A 19,282-nucleotide genomic window follows, 5' to 3' on the forward strand; every position below is an offset into this window, starting at 1 on the left:
TCTGTTACATGAAAAAAGCAAACTAATTATTGTAATGAAACAACATCATCACATGCTAAACAATGCATATAAGATCAAACAAATAAGTTCACCCTTTTCATGTAGTGATCATATCAAACATCAATTAAGGAATTTTTTTATAAAAAAAAAAAAAAAAAGTGATATCATTATGATTTGACAACATAATTTTTATTATAAACATTGAACAAAGCATTATCAATAATAATATAGTGCTTCCTATGAGTCAACCCCTCCCCCAAAGTTAAATGAAGGTGCATGGGATATTATTGAGTAGTGACAACGAGTTCAAAACAAAAGGAATATCCACATCTGAGGCAAATTAATTCTTATCCATTTAGTTTCAAACTCTTATGTTTTGACTAACAATTATCATTTTTTTGCTGAGTGACTAACAATTATCATAATAATACTTGTAAATGTATATATTAGCAACTAGTATACATGCATTCTCAAAAAAAAAAAAAAAAAAAACTAGTATACATGCATTATTATAATTTAAAAAGTTATAGTCAAATAAAGTGAAAGCGAAATCAACTATTTATGATAATTCAATTACAAAAGCCGCCCTCCTGTTCTACCTTCTTAGTTACCTGGACGTATTCCATTCCTTTCAAGCAACAAATAAGCTTGTGAGTTTGTGACCACAGAATTATCTTTGAAAGGAATGAACCGTTGCAACACTCAAAGAAACCCTAAAAGTCCCACCATCACCAAAAACATCCTCATCGAGAAAATTCCTTACTATATATATAGGTCCTTTTATTCTATTGATATCATGTGGCTACAAAACAAGTTACTATAGCTTTAGCCTGAAGAAACTGAGAGAGAGAGAGTTGTTATTCTCTGCGTTTCAGATCAGAGGTGAGGAATTAATTAGCTCTAAATGACATACTATGAAGGGTTCAAGCTTAAATTTTTGTTCAGTTTTTTTTTTACTATATATGATATTAATGCTATTTTACTTTCATTGATCTTTCCATTTGTGAATTCTCATTTTTTTGTTGATGTTTTCCAACCACAAATTGAAAATATTTTCTTTTTCTTTTTCTTTTTTTTTTTTGAGGAAGAGAAAATATTTTCTTCTTGAGTTTAGAGTTTGAGATTTCTTCAAGAAATTCAAATTGAAAAATATCGAAGATAAAAGGACCCTGTTGACATGGTATATACACGAATTTGTTTGGATCAAAGTTACTTTAAAAAAAAAAAAAAAAAAAGTTTACATACACGTCTCTTTTGAATATATTTCAGTTTCATTTTATTTTTTCTCTTGAAAAGCTACATGTATTGGCTTCAAGCCTTCAAAGAAGAAAAAGTTTTCAATTCCTCTTACTTAAATGTATGCATGGTTCTTTCAAACCTTACTATGATAGTCACCCTTCATCGAGTTTTATATTTTAGGGCATTGGATAATTTGGATATAGCTTCCAAAGAACATGTATATGTTTTATAATATGTAGTCAATGGTCATTCCAAATCATAAAATGAGACTCGTTCTGTTTTGAATTGTATATTAGGCCACTGGCCAGGCTCAAAGCTTTGCATCAAGGTTTTTCAGTACGAGGTTCTGATCTGCAAGCATCGCTTTCACTCTGAAAATGAGGAATGCTCTTCTTCAACCCATCTCCTCACAGCTTCACAGCTTTGGTAATGTCTTTCTTTCTTCTTCTTTTTTTGGCTCTTAATGGAGACTAAAAACTTTGTCTTTGGTCGGTTCAAATAATTGATTGGCCTTTGGAAGATGTAGCTGACAATTTATTTATTTATTATTATTATTTTTTAAATTTTATCCAGGTATCAATCAAGGCCAGGTGCCAAATTTGGATGTCTCTATGGCTATGCCGATGGATAGCGAAGTGTATGAATTCTTTCTCACCATTATTATAATTCCAACAAAAAGAAATACTATTTTATCACATATCGCTACCCTCTATAATCTGTCATATCATATTACTACTTTCTCTTTTTTTTCCTTTTTCTTTTTTAATAAAACAAAAAGAAAGATAAGATCGTAGGACTAGTCACTTCCTAATCCATAAGATAAGCCCTACACATGTATGATCCCATGACCTTAAGAGTTAGGTAATCATGGTAAATCAAACCCAAATGTTTCCCTAGCCCTGACCCAGGGTTGTAATAGCACTACTTTTAATTTTGTCATTGTGGAAAACCTCATACTCTCAAATGTATTACCTTAAACCCCATACTTCTATTGATGTGTCAAACAAAAACTCACTAATAATAGCCTCAGATGTTTAATAATTTCTATTTTCTAAGTATATTTGGCACAATAATAAAAGTGTAGGGGTGAAGTTTCACATTTGAAAGTATAGAGCACTAGCAGAGGGACTGAGGTCTGAGGGGGGGGAGGTTTGAGAGGTGTTGACCTGACTTCTAAAATTTTCTTTCCTCCTTTTTTACAAAAAATAAAATTTATATGTAATTTCACTAATGGTTCCTCAAAAAAAATGCATGGCCCTACCACCTGGGACAAAGCTTAATTTGTCATCGGGTGTGGTTGGTGCCCTCTATTAAGCCTTTTCGCCATTCCACTGCCATACTATACGTGAAGGTCATCTCTATACAGTATAAAAGTAGGTAGGGAGAGACTTTGAAAGAGTTTGGTGTGAATGCATTTTGCTTAACACTAGCTTTTTCACGGTTCTCCAATCATCTCACTACTTCAAGTTTGGCTATAAAGAAAGTTCATAGGTAGAAAGCCTATGCTTATGGCCCATTGCCGAAAGCAGATAGGAATGGGAAACCGGCAAAGACCCAATCAAACGCTTTTTTAAAAAGATGGGGAAAAATTATATTTAAAATGAATTTTACAAGCCAACATATTCTGACATCTTCTCAAAAAATAAAATAAAAACATATTCTGACATGACATATTGTCCCCAAATAATTATAGGAAAAAATGTTTCCTCTATTGGTGTAATTTCCTCCGACCTAAAACACGGGGACTCACTATGTGACCACTGAAGAGATTATTAATGTATAGTTAAGTTACATGATTTATTTTATGAATCACATAATTTGTTCAAATAATATACATGGATTGTTTTATAAAAGTCACATAGTGAATTGAAAGAGATTTCTTTAAACCAGTTTGGAGCTCAATTTTCTTCAAACAGTTATGGGCACACCATTGTTTTTAGTTGGAATGAAATTCTATATACATACCCACATGGGCCCAAGAGGAAAGTTAAAAGAGATTTGAATAATTTACAATTTCTGCAGGGAAAGGATGCTGATTGAAATCTCTGTCTCATAGACTAATAGCATAGCTCAATTTTCTACCGTATTGCTGGATTTTGTAATCAAATCTTGCCTTCCAACTCTCAAATGATAAATAAATATTGAGATGGGATTGAAGTAGAGCTAGACTACTTGTGCCTTTCCCCCAAAATTTTTAAAAATGAAAAAAATCCAGACCTTACTTCTGAAGCTTGACCGAAGCTTGCAAGTTGGTACCAGTGATATGGTCATGACTCATGAGCTTGCATTTGAAAACGATACCTTGTACTTATGCTTGTGAGTTGTGTGAGTGAGTGCCCGACACTCTTATTAATATCTTCAATTTAGAGTAGTAGATCACTAGATTCCAATTCATTTCGCTATTCAAAGGTCAAAGTAAAAGGTAATTGAAGGTGACTCCCTATTTTGTCCGTACTTTTAAACATACATGCACTTAGAAAATAGAAATCCAACATTGATATGATATTTTTTAGAAAAATTTGTGACTTTCACATTAGGAATAAATACTACAAACTCTTATTCAATAATGTTACCGACAAAAGAAATTTCACAACCTTTTCCAGTTGAGATGATAGATTATGATTAGTACATCTCTTTATATGAGACTATTATTAATATCACTTTTATCAGATACGAATCACAATTTATCATTGACAAAAGAAATTTCGCTACTTTTTCCAGTTGAGATGTTAAATTATGATTAGTACATCCTTTTATATGAGACCATTACTAATATCACTTTTATCATACACTAATCACAATTTATCACTGTTGTGAAGAAAAAAAAGAAGTGAAATTTGTTTAATTATGTCATTACTCATTAGTCTTATTGAAGTTTTATTTAGTCTCAACCCCGTGTCAAAATTCACTACCGGGTTGGTCCACTAATAGTTTCCTTTTGTACTCTTTTGCAGAAACGTCCATGGCAGTGGCTTCTGTGACAACCAGCCATTGGGAAATGAATGCTTTACTGTTCCTTTTGGGTCCCTTATCAACTATAGCTATCAATCAGGTTAGGTGAATTTCCCTATCTGCCTTAAGCTTAGGAACATTTTTTCTAGTCTAAGCCTAATTTCATTTACCCTTTATTCTTCATTAGCCGTGAACCTGTACGTTGCGTGTGATAATTATTTTTATGGTGGTTTTATTAAATTTTTTTTTACAATTTAAGTAATCTAATAATGAGTAATGTATTTCGTAATTATATTTTTATTTATTATAGGAACAATCATAAATGTAATATAGGAACAGTCCAAAACACCAAAAAAACATAAACTAAAAAAATTAATAAAACTTAACAATGATTAATTGAACCAATATTAGGATAAAATTTTGTTTTTGATAATCTATTAAGGTTATTTTTTTTGTAGAAATTATAATTTTGGCCGTCCAAAACATATTATCAAATAAACAATTATTAGCAAAATCTAAGAATAAAATTGCAAAAGTTAAAATTTGTCACCTATCTGATTATTTTCGTTTGGCTAACATTTTCTTTTCTTTAAATAAATGGTATTATAAAGTACTTCTAATACAACTATTAAGAGTACTTTGTCCACCACAAAGGATTAGAAAATAAACAAAAATTAGTAAGGTCTTATAGTTTAACATCTAAATTGAGCACTATAAAAAACATGCTATGTAACAGAATAAATATCAAATTATCCAAATTATGCTATATAATAGAATAATATTATATTTTTATATGCTATATTTAATTCTTTAGAACGCAATAGGATAACATTTAACAATAAAAAAGAATAAAAAATAAAAAATAAAAAAAACAACAACAATTTAAAAAACAAAACTAAATCACAATTTAAAAAACTAAACTAAATCACATTAACCCAAAATAGAGTTTTAAAGAATATAAAAAATTATCAACCTAAAGTAGAGATGCAAGAAAAATAAAAAAAATCCACCAAAAAATTTAGAGAGAGAGAGAGAGAGGGAACCTTTTTTTTTTTGTGAGGGAAAACTATGCATAGAATAAAAGAGATAGTGACAAATTTATAGTAAAAGAATATGAATAAGAAGAGACAAAAATAAAGGAAGATGAAGAAAAAGAAGAAGAATGATATTAATGTAGAGGATAGTGGGGAGATGAAAAAGTAAGGGAGGGAGAAAGATTGAAGAAATAGTGGGGAGATGAAATGGTAAGGGAGAGAGAAAAGTTGGAAAAGTGTAAATATTAAAAATAAATAAATGTTAAAAACAATTATAAAAAAAATAAAAAATAAATAAAAACCTAAAGCTTGAAAGGCTTCAACATTTTGTTTTGTTTTGTTTTTTTTTTACTTCCTTTAAGCTGAAAAAGGCACACACAAAACCCTAAAACTGAACCGAAAAGGTTTTGGGTTAGGCTTGATAGTGGAACTAAATAAATAAGAGGTGGGCTAAATTAATTATACAGATTTATTATAAGGTGATAGTAGAAGTGAATGAATAAGTAGTGGGCTGAATTTATTATAGGGTGATAGTGGAAGTAAATAAATAAGTAGCGGGCTGCATTTATAGGGCTGAAAATTGTAAAAATCATTTAAAAATTGTAGGACAAATTATATTTTAAAAAAGAAAAAAAAAATGACGTGGCAACTGATGTGACACAATGTGAGAGCAGCAACATTAAACGCTACGCTTCAGTTTTTAGTAATATATAGATATACCAACTAGTCAACTACTCTGAGCTATAATTTTGCAAGTTAAATGCATAGATGCATGGTAATAGAGAGACTAAATTGCCTTCTTTTATGACAGGTTATCAATCTGGTGGTACCTCCATCTGTACTGACATTCCTCACCAGTTGATGTTGCTTAGCCAGAAACCTTCAATTCCACAATCTGTAGATGTATATACACATTCTCTCTTTTATTAGTCACTATATTCAAAACTCTTAATTGTTAATGATGACAGCAACACTCATGGCTATATGTCCCACCTTGAATCTTCAGCTCCATAATAATAACAATAAATAAACTTTTGATATTTTCACTTAATTAACAATTAATATATTTGGAATTCAACTTCTAAATTTTTGTTTTGGATGAATTAAGTGAACATTAATTGGAGGGCTGATGATGGGGATCACACCTAATACTATATGATCTTGGCTTATCTTTAAACAAAATTAATTGTTAAAGACAAATAGTCCAATTTTTTAAAGGTACCCTATTTATTGATTTGCTTTTTCAGGACTTGCAGACCATGCCAAATGCAAGGAAACGTCCAATTGAGGTCAATGACTTATTGCCCAAAACAGGCACTGATATTCTTGATAACATGATGGAATTGAAAGAATGGAAGAGAAACAAGAGAAACATGACCACAACCACTGAAAAACAATGGCAACATCAAGTCAGAAGAGCACCGACGCAAATCCAAGAGCAAAGAGTAAGTGAAATTACATAAATGAAAATGATATATCATGTTTTGATGGTATTTTCGAAACTAAGAAATCATTAAAAGGAAAAATAGCATATTCTAGCCCCTAGGAGCCTACGGCTTCCTAAATAAAATTTGATTGGTTAGTATTTGAGTAAAACTTAGGTATAGTTTCTTAGATATTGTACTTTGAAAGGTCCAATTAAATTGAAGTATTCAATCATGTGTATGCAATGGCCAATATAACATAATACTATTCTTGCTTCCTTGGTAAATATAATTTGAAAAAACACCCAAGGAACTGTATCTAAATTTCATTTAGCATGTATTGCCCTTCCTTGATCAGCTTCTCTATTTTATGTTTGCAGCTGCATGTGCCTGTGAGGAGAAGCCAAAAGCTTAGTGACAAGATCACAGCTCTTCAAAAGCTGGTCTCTCCGTATGGAAAGGTTAGCACTTGCAACTCATTAGGATGTTTAATCTTAATGGTCATTACAATTCTCAAAATTGAAAAATTTTACAGTAAATGAAACCAGGGTTTTGAATAAATTTATTGCAGACTGACACTGCATCAGTTCTTCAAGAGGCTTCTCTTTACATCAAGTTACTTCATGAACAAATTCAGGTATATATCTCTCTTTGCCTAATCATGCTTCACTTTAACATAATAAATAGTCAGAGAGGGAATAACAAAAGGAAAATGATAAGAGAGGGGATTCAAGCTTGGTTTTTTGCTTGTTGCAACTTGCTAGCTACTTTTTCACTACTTTTAAATATGTTTTGAAATTTAAATTATCATCACACATCCTTAAGATTCTCCTTCTTCTTTTTTTGGTGGGGGATTGTGACAGAATTTGTTTCAATTGCTGAGTAGCTCATACAAAAGTTCAAGTCAACAACCGGTAAACATGCAGTGACTTTTTAAATTGTACATTTTTTTTGGGGTGTAATTTACTATGATACAAAAGTCCTAGTTCAGATCAATGACATATACTGCAAATTAAATTTGATTATATAGGCCTTACAAATTGATATGTCATCAATTATAATAAAAATAATTGATCAGACATTTATTCATTATGTTCATAAAGCAGGCACTGATCACATTTTTTGACATGTCAATCTGTAAGTTTTCTGTAATAAAAATGATGGTAATTTTCAATTTTCAATTTAATTTGGAAGCAAAAACATAAATTTTTTTCTATAAATGATTTATATATAATCTTTCTCTAACCGTTGTTGTTTACAAAATGGAAATTTCAGCAGGAAATTGGAGAACAGCTAGACCTAAGGAGCAAAGGGCTTTGCTTGGTACCTGTGTCAATTACTCAGAGAGTCAAAATGGAAAGCCCTTTTGATCATGATGATCTGTGCTGGAAACCCATCACACAGAGTTATAGAAATGTCTAATTCTAAACCTAATTTAGCTTGACCCCAACATGACATCTTTCTTCCTCTACATTCGACTTCTGTTCCTGTGGTTTAAGAGAAGAGAATGCATACCATTGCATCTTTTCATATATAGCTCTTTAAGTTATGTTTTTCCCTCCTTGTGCTTTTTTATGCATTTATTTTTCTGTGTTATTGATTTGCCTAATGGGTATGGACAAACCACAAAATTAAACACAATAATGTTCTCATGAGTCATGGTCATTACTAGACAAATTAAAAAAAAAAAAAAAGTACCCACAATTTGCCTTTGCAACAACCCTCGATAGAGACTATTCCAACCACACGACGAACAACATTGCGTAGGGGTCTTGGAAGCCAATTTCAATTCGCATTCACTAACAATTTTGATGTATCTAAACTCTGGCAAATTATTGTTTTACAATACTTTACACAATATCCACATTTTTCAAGAATATCCACACTTTACCCATGAAAAAATATTGGATATCAAAGCACCTAAATTTTGTAGGATTGTCATTAAAAAAAGTACCCTTATTATCACACAAACATAACCAAACAAATCATATAAGATTCTATTGCTATTAAAGAGAGTGAATTTTTTTACTTCTATATTTTAACACTCCTGTCCTGTTCATGTGTGGATCATGACTCCCCTTAATTATTCTAGTACTCCCTCTCACAACTCACTATGCAAGCAAAGATTAAGGTCATTTTAGCAAGACAACAATAATATGACATGACACCATTTAATCCCATATTAACCAGCCTTAACAAGTTAATTTGGGCCCTATTACAATTTAATTTTCAAACTAAAATCGTGACTTCAACATGTTTTCAATTCAAAAACTAAATTGCGTGTACAGAGTGTGTAACAAGATGTGTGTAAGAGACATTACTCATATTTATTTATGGGTTTGTATGGCACATGGTTTCAAGGTACCAACACATACAATAATTTATTTTGAAGATTAGCCACCTATAGATGATTAAACAAAACCCCCCACCCCCCCACCCCCACCAAAAAAAAAAATTTGAAGGTAGAGAAACAAATAATTAATAAATAAAAAGCAAACAAGTAAAGAAGTCTGATGTTTTCTATTAAAACAATCCGTAAGCAAAACAAATCCTCTTTAAGAGAACCACTTGAAAGTTGAACATGAAACAGCAAATTCAAACTTGAATGATTTTTTTTTTTTTTTTTATGAATTAAACTTGAATGAATTTATTCTCTAGGCTAAAACTGAAATAAGGAATGTATTCCCTAAAGCAATGTACTTGTTAAACGAGAAACAACTTCATCACCACGTATCTGCCGCACCATTAATCTTGTACCCTCAGCATCAATATATGCTGCAACTATTAATTTGCATTTTGCCTCATCTTTGATCTTTCTGCAGAACAAAAGAGCAAATTTCATTCATGAGTCATGACTCGCATAAAAGTATGTGAACCTACGTATCCAATAAACTCTCTAAAACCAAATTTTCAACAAATTGGAGAGTGAACCTGCAAAATCATATTCCAACATACTCTATATTTATTTTTTTTTTTTTTTTTTTTTTTTTTTTGCTAGTATAAAAACCAACTTAATAAAATATACAATAATATTTATCTAAGTATAAAGAAATACTGAAAAAAATAATATTTAAATGAGATAAAGAAAGAAAAATCTGTTAGAAAAAAGTATTTGAAAAAATAGTTAAATAAAATAAAAGTAGTTTTTCTCTAAATTTAGTTGAAAAAAAATAGAGAGACAGATGGAGATACTCTTAAAATGATATTGAGAACAAAACACTTAAAATCTTCCCAAAGAACTACTCTCCTTAAAGATCTCAAAAATAGAAAAAATAAAATAAAAATACACTCTAAAAAAATTAAAATAAAATAAAAAAGAGAGAGAAAAACTTTAGGAACACTTTCTACTATATGGCTATTTCTTTGCCAATAAATAAATAAATAAAACAAAATAAAAAGTGCACACAACCTTGTGTGTAAGGTTTGAGTACTTCAAGTAATAACCCATCTCCAGCTATAAGCCTCAAGCTATTTATAAATTGTGGTCTCGTGATCTTATTTCCCTGTGATCAAAAGGCAAGCACAATCAAGTAATGCCCAAAATTTAAAAAGGCTACACATACAATTACTTGAAGATTATGATTGGCTTACCCGGAAATCGTTATAGGATTTGTCGATCAGAGCCATTTTAGGTGGATTTAAGAACCTTGAAAGTATGGATATCAGAGCAGAAAACGTCATTAACGATGTTCTGGGTTTTGGAACATTTGCTTGCACACTTAGAAAATCTGAGCATTTTTAACAAACCAACCATAGTTTTATATTGTAATAGTAAAATCAATAAAAGTTCAAGACAAAGAATGTTAGAATCTAGAAAGCACGAACACGGTACAAGTACAACACTGCGACACAAAAAAAATTTGAAAAATTATAGCATGAAAGAACTTATATGGCACCAGTATAACACGAAAGCGACATGAGTACAACACCCTAAATGAAATATTTGTGCTTCCTAAGTTGGAATTATTTACCATTCACTAACAATTAAGGAGGAATATGGGCAACGCGTGAGGGAGAGACTCAAAATTATGATTCAATGATTGAATTCACTATTTCCAATGATTTACGCTTTTGGAATAAGTGGTAATTTATCAAAGAATGTAAACAACATTGAATTGCTTACCATTTACGGAAGGGACCTTGAAACTTATGACGAAGGTTGGAAAAATGTGAGAATTCATATTAGCACTCCACACAATGTATCTTCTAGGAGCCAAGAGATTGTCCACACCAGAATCGAAATTCTGAGAACTTGGATGAAACTGGTTGGAACCAGGACAAACCACTTCCATATTTCCCATTATGACTCGGCATAGTAAAATATGCTTCAACCCATCTTCGTCAACATCAGAGGATAATGCGCTAGTAAAAATATAAAAACATTTCAGAAGCATAGCAAATCCACGTTTTCTATGTATTATAACTATATTTTATTTTACTTAGTTTATCTTTTGGTGGGTGGGAGGGATTGAGTGTTGATTGTGATTTATGACATACTAACGCAATGATCACTTAATGGAGTTCAAATTAACTTATTTACACACTCGAAGTATATGTCCCTTTAAGGGTAAAATACAAAAACTACCCTCTTGGTGAAGGCTTTTCAAAAATATTTAATTTGTTATCGAGCACAAACAATACTTAACACTGTTTAAAAGTTCTCCTTCTCCTCCAAGTTTTATACTTTCTTCAAATTGTCAAGACTACACAAGTCTCTCAATGATATATACATGAGAGAGTGACAAAGTAACCAATCAACCAACCTATATATCTATATATATATAATAATAGGTGAAGCTGAGAGAAACTCAATTTATAATTCCAAATTAGAGTTCCAATTTTGTGCTATGTGTTTTAAATTATTTATTCTTAAAAAATTTTATTTCTTAATTTTAGAATCAAATGTAGGACCACATGATAAATATTCATCCAAGTAAGTTATTAAGAACAAAAATCAAAGAGTCTGGAACAAATGAATCATAAAAAATAAAAATAAAAAGTGCTTCACAATAATTTTTTTTTTAAATGGACAATTTACATTTTATACCTAATAATATCCTTACAAATTTTTTTAAAAAATTAACAAAATATAAAAATGACTATTAATAGTATTTAAATTATATATATATGAATTATATTATGTATCTTATTGTATATCTTTAAGTGTATTCATACATATATATGAGGTTACAAGCTAATATATATATAAAAGCAGATACATCATGTTGAAAAGTATGAGGTTATGCCATATGGTGTATTCCTTGAAATTCTCTTTATTTAGTGTTTTTACTTCAACAAAATTTGTATTTATATTAAAGTATTAGTTCATTGAATTAGCCAATAAAGTAAATATACATATATATATTAATTATCTATTGTTGTGCATTAATTATTTATATTAAATGAATTTATATAATTATTTTTATAAACTCTATATACAAAATAATTTTTAGTTGGAATAACAATAATAAATTTAGAATATGACATTCTTACTCATGTTTAGTTGTTTTAACAACAATTGTCACAAAAGTCATTAAAATAAATAAATATTTATAAATTCACTAAAATTAATCTTAATCCCTTAAATTTCCCAACTCCTTTGTGTGAGTGTGTGTGCGTAAGTATGTGTTTGTGTGAAACTAACACTATAATATGTATTCTATGTAATTAGAAAAATTACTAATATAATAAATATGTTTACTTTGTTATATTAATTATTTTAAGCATAATGAAATTTTAACATCATTTTTCTAAGATTTATATGATAAACAATTGGGTTTTTTTTTTTTTTTTTTTTTATGTGAGAAACAATTGATTTGAAATATGGAATTTTTTCTCAAATTTAGTTGTTTTTGCAACAATTGAAACCATGTCTAACAAAAAGGGGAAAAAATTTTAGTAACACACAATCATAAATGTTAAAAAAATAAATAAATAAATAAATTGAAAGATATATGCATTTTTTAGTAGGCATGAAACATGCCTATATGTGGGGCCCAACAATTTATGGGCCAGGCCCACTTATTCATGGGGAGCCCTAAGGCCCAAGCCGAAAAAGGTTATAGTCCAAACTCAATAACGTAAAGCACAAATTGGTCCGGAGAAGCAGCCGAGGACAGTGCAGTCCTTGGCTGACCCAAAACTCCACCAAGAAGAGGGGCAAAAACGGTATAGGGACAAACTTGAAAGAAAATCTAAAATATCTAGGAAAGGCTGCCCTTACTACCCTCCCCATACATAGCTCTGCACCTAACAGAGCCGTATTCTTTAACTTTATCAACCACTCCCAACGACTTTGGTCTTGGACTGACGGGACAAGTATCAGTCTTGGAAAGGTCGACCCTACACGTGGACGAAGGAAAGTGAACGTAGGCTAGTATAAAAGAAAAAAATAAGTAATCTGGAGGGGGGGCTGGGAAGACTAGCCAAAAAGGAAGGGCCCCCCAGTCCACCTCCAGGAGAAAGACTCCAAGGGTGAAGACACCTCAATCACATATGAGCACCACAAAAACCCACCGCTGGGTAACCGAGGCCTAGCCTTTCGAACCCACTCTCTACAAATAATATTGTCTGGGCCCATTCACGTGCGAACCCAACACTACTGCGGTTCGTCGCGGAACGTGTCCCTACACCTATCTATATTAGCTTCTATATCGTGCAATTTTCAATTTGTAAATACATATATATAATATGATCAAATCACTATGCTAATCTTAGTGCATTTCTATTTTGTCTATATATAAAATAACTAAAGATTACAATTTTTTACAATAAAATTTATTAAAATGTCTCTTTTATACATCGATAATTGGGAGTGGAGATCTGAATTCTAAATGTTTCTATTGGAAATTGAGGTGCTAATCAGTTAAGTTACAAGATTTTTGGCAAAACTTATTGAAATATTGGAGATATTGGAGAAAACTAATAATAAATTACACCGCACATCGTGCGAGAACTCAACTAGAGATTGAGAATAAAGCAAGAAAGAGTAGCGAAATTTTCAGTTGAAAGTTTTGGTAGTATCTAACATTAGCCTAAACTTAGGAATTTTGTATTTTAACTTCTTCTTTTTTGAAAAAAAAATATAAATTGCCATCATACAACACAATTGATATATTCCATATAAAAAAACATAATTGATTTTTTTGCACAATTGATATATTCCACATAAAAAACAAAATAGATTTTTTGTTACTATTAATTGTTGATGAGCATAGTAATAGGTGACAGTGTGACACCTTAGATTTGATCTAGCCCTACCTTGGTGAAGGAACATACCTAAACCAAGAAGCAACTTAGCTGTAAGATGAGTCCTTCAAAAACTACTCAACCTCAATAAGCCTTAATAAAACCATCCAAGAAACCAAAATTCTTATATCAAAGAATAAGGAGAACCAAGGAGAAAATCTCTCTAAGGATAAGAAAAATTTCCTCAATTCCAGAACCTACCTTTTACCACCAAGCAGTAGGTAATCCCAAATGGCAGGATGCTATAGATGCTGAATTAAGGCATTGGAAGCTAACAATACATGGACTATCACTAATCTGCCACCTGGTAAATACTAGTCAAATGGTTCAGTTGAGAGGTATAAAGCCAGACTTGTTGCTTAGGGTTTCACCCAAAAGGAAGGGCTAGATTACATTGACACTTTCTCTCCTGTTGCTAAACTGGTATCTGTCAAGTGTGTGCTTGCTGTTGCTACTGTGAAAGGCTGGTTTCTCAATCAGCTTGATGTCAACAATGCATTTCTCCATGGAGGTCAACAATGCATTTCTCCATGGAGGTTTGCATGAGGAGGTGTACATGTCACTTCCGCCAGGCTTTCACAGCAAAGGAGAGCAGTGCAGCAAGAGGGATATGTCACAGATGGTATGTAAGCTCAACAAATTTCTTTATGGTCTTAAACAGGCATCTAGAATGTGGTTCTCCAAGTTTTCCACAGCTTTGATTGAGTTTGGTTTTGTTCAGTCTAAGGCAAATTATTCCTTATTCATTAGACAACAAGGTGTCTTTCATTGTGTTGCTATTGTATGTTGATGATGTCTAAATTGCAAGTAATGATCAGAAAGGGGTTGAGGACTTTAAAGTTTTGTTAGACCAGAAGTTCAAGTTGAAGGAATTGGGAGAGTTAAGGTACTTTCTTGGATTGGAGGTTGCTAGAACAGATAAGGGAATTTCCTTGTGCCAAAGGAAATATGCCCTCTAAGGTTCCTATGGATTAGACTCTTTGAAACTCAATAAATTTGAAGGTGAGTTATTTGATGATCTAAGCCAATATAAGAGATTGGTAGGAAGACTCTTGTACTTAACTATCACCAGGCCTGATATTACTTTGTAGTTCACAAGCTAAGTCAATTCATGGCAAGGCCACGAAAGCCTCATTATGCTGCTCTTAAGGTCTTACACTATCTTAAGAATGAACCAGGTAAAGGGGTCTTCTTATCTGCTAGCTCAGAACTTCATGTGAAAGGCTTTAGTGATGCAGATTGGGCTTCTTGTCCAGACACAAAAAGGTCTGTAACATGGTATTGTATTTTCCTTAGAGATTCCTTCATCTCTTGGAAATCAAAGAAGCAAGCTACTATCTCAAGGTCTTCAGCTGAGGCAGAGTACAAAGCAATGGTTGTGTTAACTTGTGAGATTGTGTGGATTCTCTATTTGCTAAAGGCTTTAGTGATGCAGATTGGGCTTCTTGTCCAGACACAAAAAGGTCTGTAACATGGTATTGTATTTTCCTTAGAGATTCCTTCATCTCTTGGAAATCAAAGGTCTGTAACATGGTATTGTATTTTCCTTAGAGATTCCTTCATCTCTTGGAAATCAAAGAAGCAAGCTACTGTCTCAAGGTCTTCAGCTGAGGTAGAGTACAGAGCAATGGCTGTGTTAACTTGTGAGATTGTGTGGATTCTCTATTTGCTAAAGGATTTACAAGTTAAGCATGATAGAGAGGCACTATTGTTCTGTGACAGTCACTCTGCCACATAGGGTCTAATCCAGTTTTTCTTGAAAGGACAAAGCATATAGAAATTGATTGTCACTGTGAGCGATAAAGTGTTGGCTAAAGTGATTCTGTTGAATCATGTAAGAACACATTGCCAATTAGTAGATTTGTTAACCAAATTCTTGGGATATAAGCAATTTTCTGAATTCGTCTCCAAGATGGGACTGATTAATATTTACTTGCCCTTAGTTCATCTTGAGGGGGAATGTCAAAGGCCTGATGGTGAGATGGTGAAACCAGTTCTGCAGTAGGTGCATTACACAGTGCAGCAAATAGTGCACCAGGGTAGCACAAGCATGCATCAAAACAAGCAAAGCAATCTGATGATACAACAGCAAGTGCTAGAGTAACAAATATGAAGATTGAAGAGTTCAAATATGAAGATTGAAGAGTTGAATGATTGTCAAAGAACTGAATCTTGTATTACACAGCCAAAGAGAATCAAGAATAGTACAAATGCATCTAAATGACAGAATAGAGGTGTAGCATAGTTAGAGTTGTTGTAGTTTTGTATATAACTAAAGCTAGATTAGTGGCTCATGTGTGTGTTAGTGTGTGTTTACACGTGGACTCATCCTAACCAATAAGAGAACCAAGGAGAAAATCTCTCTAAGGATAAGAAGAAGGATAAGAAGAATCAAGGAAAAAATTAGATAGAGTATTTTAAAATTAAAAATCTCCAAAATCACATAACACCATCTAAGGAACCAAACCAAAATCCTTATATAAGAATCAAGGGAAAAAATAGATAGAGTATTTTAAAATTAAAAATCTCCAAAATCACATAACACCATCTAAGGAACCAAAATTCTTATATCATATTTTTACTTGAGCATCAGAGAGTTCTCCATTAACGAATGTGCTTTTTGTTCTTTTGACTAGAGTTTCCTTGCAATCAAGGATATCATCAGTTACTTAAGCCCAATTTGAAGTTTTTGTTTTATTTATTTCCAAACTCCCAACCACTCAATATCTAAAATTCTTTAAAACAATTAAAGAAATAAATTATAATAAATTTAAACTTACCCATCAATGGAAAATTGTGTAGAAGCCAAATGAACTCCAACACCATACGACTGGCCGTTTACAGGCCTTCTTCCACAGTGACTAAATCCATGTTTCACAATTCCAAGAATTTCATCCCTCGTACCACCAAACCATCCAAGTCTTACGTTAGCATTGCCACCACATTTTTCTGCCACTGCCTCAGAGAAAAGCTGAAACGATTCCAACCTCGCTTTCCTTGTCAAAGTAGAAAGAGAATTCTTGTGTATTGCCACAACGTTGGTGTACTTTGCCACCGATCTCATACCCGTAAGAAAGCTACGCGTTATCATGCCATATTCCAGACTCCCTTCTCCAATTTGAACAAATACATCCTCAGTAAACAACCTAAAAGGGCTTGTTTCATCGCACACAGACCCGGAATCTGAAATTTCGTCGTCATTAATAGTCAAAGAGATTTGACTTTCAACATCACCATGAATCTGATCCATCTCTGTTCAATAAAATTTGTACACAGAATTAGATTATATGAATGAAGTTTATAAACTTATACCAGTTTTTTTTTAATATCAATTGGGATGTGTCATAAACCGTTACCTTGACAAAGAAGTTTGAAATTTGAATACACGAGAAAGAAAGAACAGAGGAAATAAAAAAAGTCAAATAGAACAGATCTAGAATTAGGAAGAGAAAAGAGATTTATAGAGGTCTTGTACTTGTAGAGTCAGGAAAATTCGAATTGCTTGCGAAACAAGTACAAAACAACGGAAGACCGGTTGTTTATATAGGAGAATTTGGATTGAGACCAGTGGCAATGGTCTTTCAATCTCAACCATTGAATAAAACAAATTAAAATTAAATTAAAAGTTAAAAAGTAAAGAAGTAAAAATTTGTTGTGAGATAAATATGCCAAATTGCATGATATACATTATATATGACCTAGGTATTGCACAAGATCCTTATCCGTAAAATTCTTCTTTTTTTTTTTTTTTTTGATAGATTACTATTTTTATTATTATTATTGGTATATATTGGTACATCCAATAATAAACCCTAGCAACATAGGTTATTTCATTATTTAATATGGATTATTTTAATATACTAGTAATATTTCTATCTATCATACATACCTTAACCGTTGTTTGATTTTGTCAAATATATTTAAAAGATTCAAATGAATTAATATTGTTATTAATATTAAATATGAAAGTGTATGTTATATTCCATAGAATTTTTCGCTTATGCAAAAAATTTTAAGTAAATATTATTAGTTATTAAAATTTTAATTTATTTTTATTAAATAATTATTATTTAAATTATTTACCACATTAATAGTTCAACCACAGGTTGAATTTGGATGAAAATTGATAACCATTGTCCATTTAGTCACTAACTCTACATCCAACTGATAACCATTGTCCAATGAGTCACTGACTCTACATCCAACGTGTTTTTGAAAGATGAAATTATATAAAAAGACCTAAAATAATTATCATGTTTGAAATTAGATCTCATTTTTTTAATCTCATCAATTAAAGTCTCAAAATTAGGAAATCATTTCAATTAAAAAAATTGTTTATCTTTGTTATTCTAGGTAGTAATGATTGGGAAAAGCAAAAAACCATTGATGAAAGTCAACCTTTTGCTCAGGGTTTGTTTATAAATCAATTTGGCAACCATTGGAGAAAGAAATCTTTGGTTAAAATGAAAAGGTAAAAATAAATAATGTTATATCATAAAATTGAAGATATTTACTTGAATAAGAAAGCAAAGTTTTGTCCATGACTTCTCTTTTTCTTTACTTTATTACTGGATAAAATCAAGAAGATAAATAAAGACTTCAAATTGAAATGATATTATAAGTTTAAAATTTTAATTGACATAATTAAAAATCTAAGAGCATTGATAGCAAACTCAACCCTTTAACATTTCACCAAAATTTGGCGGAACTCAACTAAAACCACCCTATATCAACCTCAATAATTTATCAAAAAAAAAATTATAATAAACAATTGACAACACATGATATATATATATATATATATATATATATATATATATATTCCTTTCTCAATTACTCTCTCTCTCCTTGAGTTGCCAAACATCTCTCCTCATGTTTCTCTCTCTCTCTTTCTCCTTGAGCATGTGTCGTACATGGTTGATGCCCAACAAAGCCGCATGATTGGGTTTTGTTTTGCTCACTACTCCAACCCACTCCTATATATATATATATATATATATATTCCTTTCTCAATTACTCTCTCTCTCCTTGAGTTGCCAAACATCTCTCCTCATGTTTCTCTCTCTCTCTTTCTCCTTGAGCATGTGTCGTACATGGTTGATGCCCAACAAAGCCGCATGATTGGGTTTTGTTTTGCTCACTACTCCAACCCACTCCAATCGCATTATCTCTCTTAGTCTCATGCAGGGCCGGCTCTATGGTGGAGCAAAAAATGCAATCGCCTAAGGCCCCAAGTAAAAAAAAGGCCCCTAAATTTTAACCAATAGGATTATTTATAATTAATAAATAAAATAAATTTTTTTATTAGATGAAAAAAAAATAAAAAAATAGAGAAAAATGCAACGTCGTCCACAATATTTTTCACAACACTTGTACAACTAATGC

At 31.6% G+C, this 19,282-nt stretch overlaps 2 protein-coding genes across 7 annotated transcripts; one reads left to right on the forward strand and one right to left on the reverse strand.

Annotated features, from left to right (window-relative positions):
* Positions 1–597: 597 nt before the first annotated feature.
* LOC126697444 (transcription factor bHLH114-like) lies at positions 598–8,272 on the forward strand. 6 transcript variants are annotated; one of them, XM_050394446.1, is made up of 11 exons: positions 598–882; positions 1,536–1,665; positions 1,813–1,876; positions 4,194–4,291; positions 6,037–6,128; positions 6,473–6,670; positions 7,030–7,110; positions 7,221–7,286; positions 7,513–7,563; positions 7,753–7,786; positions 7,925–8,272. In XM_050394446.1, the coding sequence occupies exons 2-11, from the start codon at positions 1,617–1,619 to the stop codon at positions 8,017–8,019; spliced, it is 828 nt and encodes a 275-aa protein (XP_050250403.1). In that variant the 5' UTR covers positions 598–882; positions 1,536–1,616; the 3' UTR covers positions 8,020–8,272. The 6 variants fall into 6 exon arrangements, with proteins under 6 accessions (XP_050250403.1, XP_050250404.1, XP_050250402.1 ...); XM_050394447.1 differs by having other exon boundaries at positions 7,756–7,786; XM_050394445.1 differs by lacking the exon at positions 7,753–7,786 and having other exon boundaries at positions 7,928–8,272.
* An 876-nt stretch (positions 8,273–9,148) lies between these two features.
* LOC126697446 (probable inactive poly [ADP-ribose] polymerase SRO2) lies at positions 9,149–17,394 on the reverse strand. Its single transcript, XM_050394450.1, has 6 exons — positions 17,254–17,394; positions 16,678–17,149; positions 10,773–11,011; positions 10,241–10,377; positions 10,059–10,152; positions 9,149–9,465 (listed from the first exon to the last, which is right to left on the reverse strand). Exons 2-6 carry the CDS (start codon positions 17,145–17,147, stop codon positions 9,434–9,436), a joined length of 972 nt encoding a protein of 323 aa, XP_050250407.1. The 5' UTR covers positions 17,148–17,149; positions 17,254–17,394; the 3' UTR covers positions 9,149–9,433.
* Positions 17,395–19,282: the final 1,888 nt, after the last annotated feature.

This window comes from Quercus robur, chromosome 8 (assembly GCF_932294415.1).
Source record: "Quercus robur chromosome 8, dhQueRobu3.1, whole genome shotgun sequence".
NCBI classification, from domain to species: Eukaryota; Viridiplantae; Streptophyta; class Magnoliopsida; order Fagales; family Fagaceae; genus Quercus; species Quercus robur.

Bases quoted from the DNA above. Each gene is read 5' to 3' on its own strand.
- LOC126697446 (XM_050394450.1), bottom strand. From the start codon at position 17,147: ATGGATCAGATTCATGGTGATGTTGAAAGTCAAATCTCTTTGACTATT. The intron at 10,153-10,240 runs GTAAGCCAATCA...TTTTGATCACAG, and splicing joins AATCCTATAACGATTTCCGG to GGAAATAAGATCACGAGACC. The intron at 9,466-10,058 runs GTTGTGTGCACT...TTTGTTCTGCAG, and splicing joins ACTCAAACCTTACACACAAG to AAAGATCAAAGATGAGGCAA.
- LOC126697444 (XM_050394444.1), top strand. From the start codon at position 1,617: ATGAGGAATGCTCTTCTTCAACCCATCTCCTCACAGCTTCACAGCTTT. The intron at 6,671-7,029 runs GTAAGTGAAATT...TTATGTTTGCAG, and splicing joins CGCAAATCCAAGAGCAAAGA to CTGCATGTGCCTGTGAGGAG. The intron at 7,287-7,512 runs GTATATATCTCT...GGATTGTGACAG, and splicing joins TACTTCATGAACAAATTCAG to AATTTGTTTCAATTGCTGAG.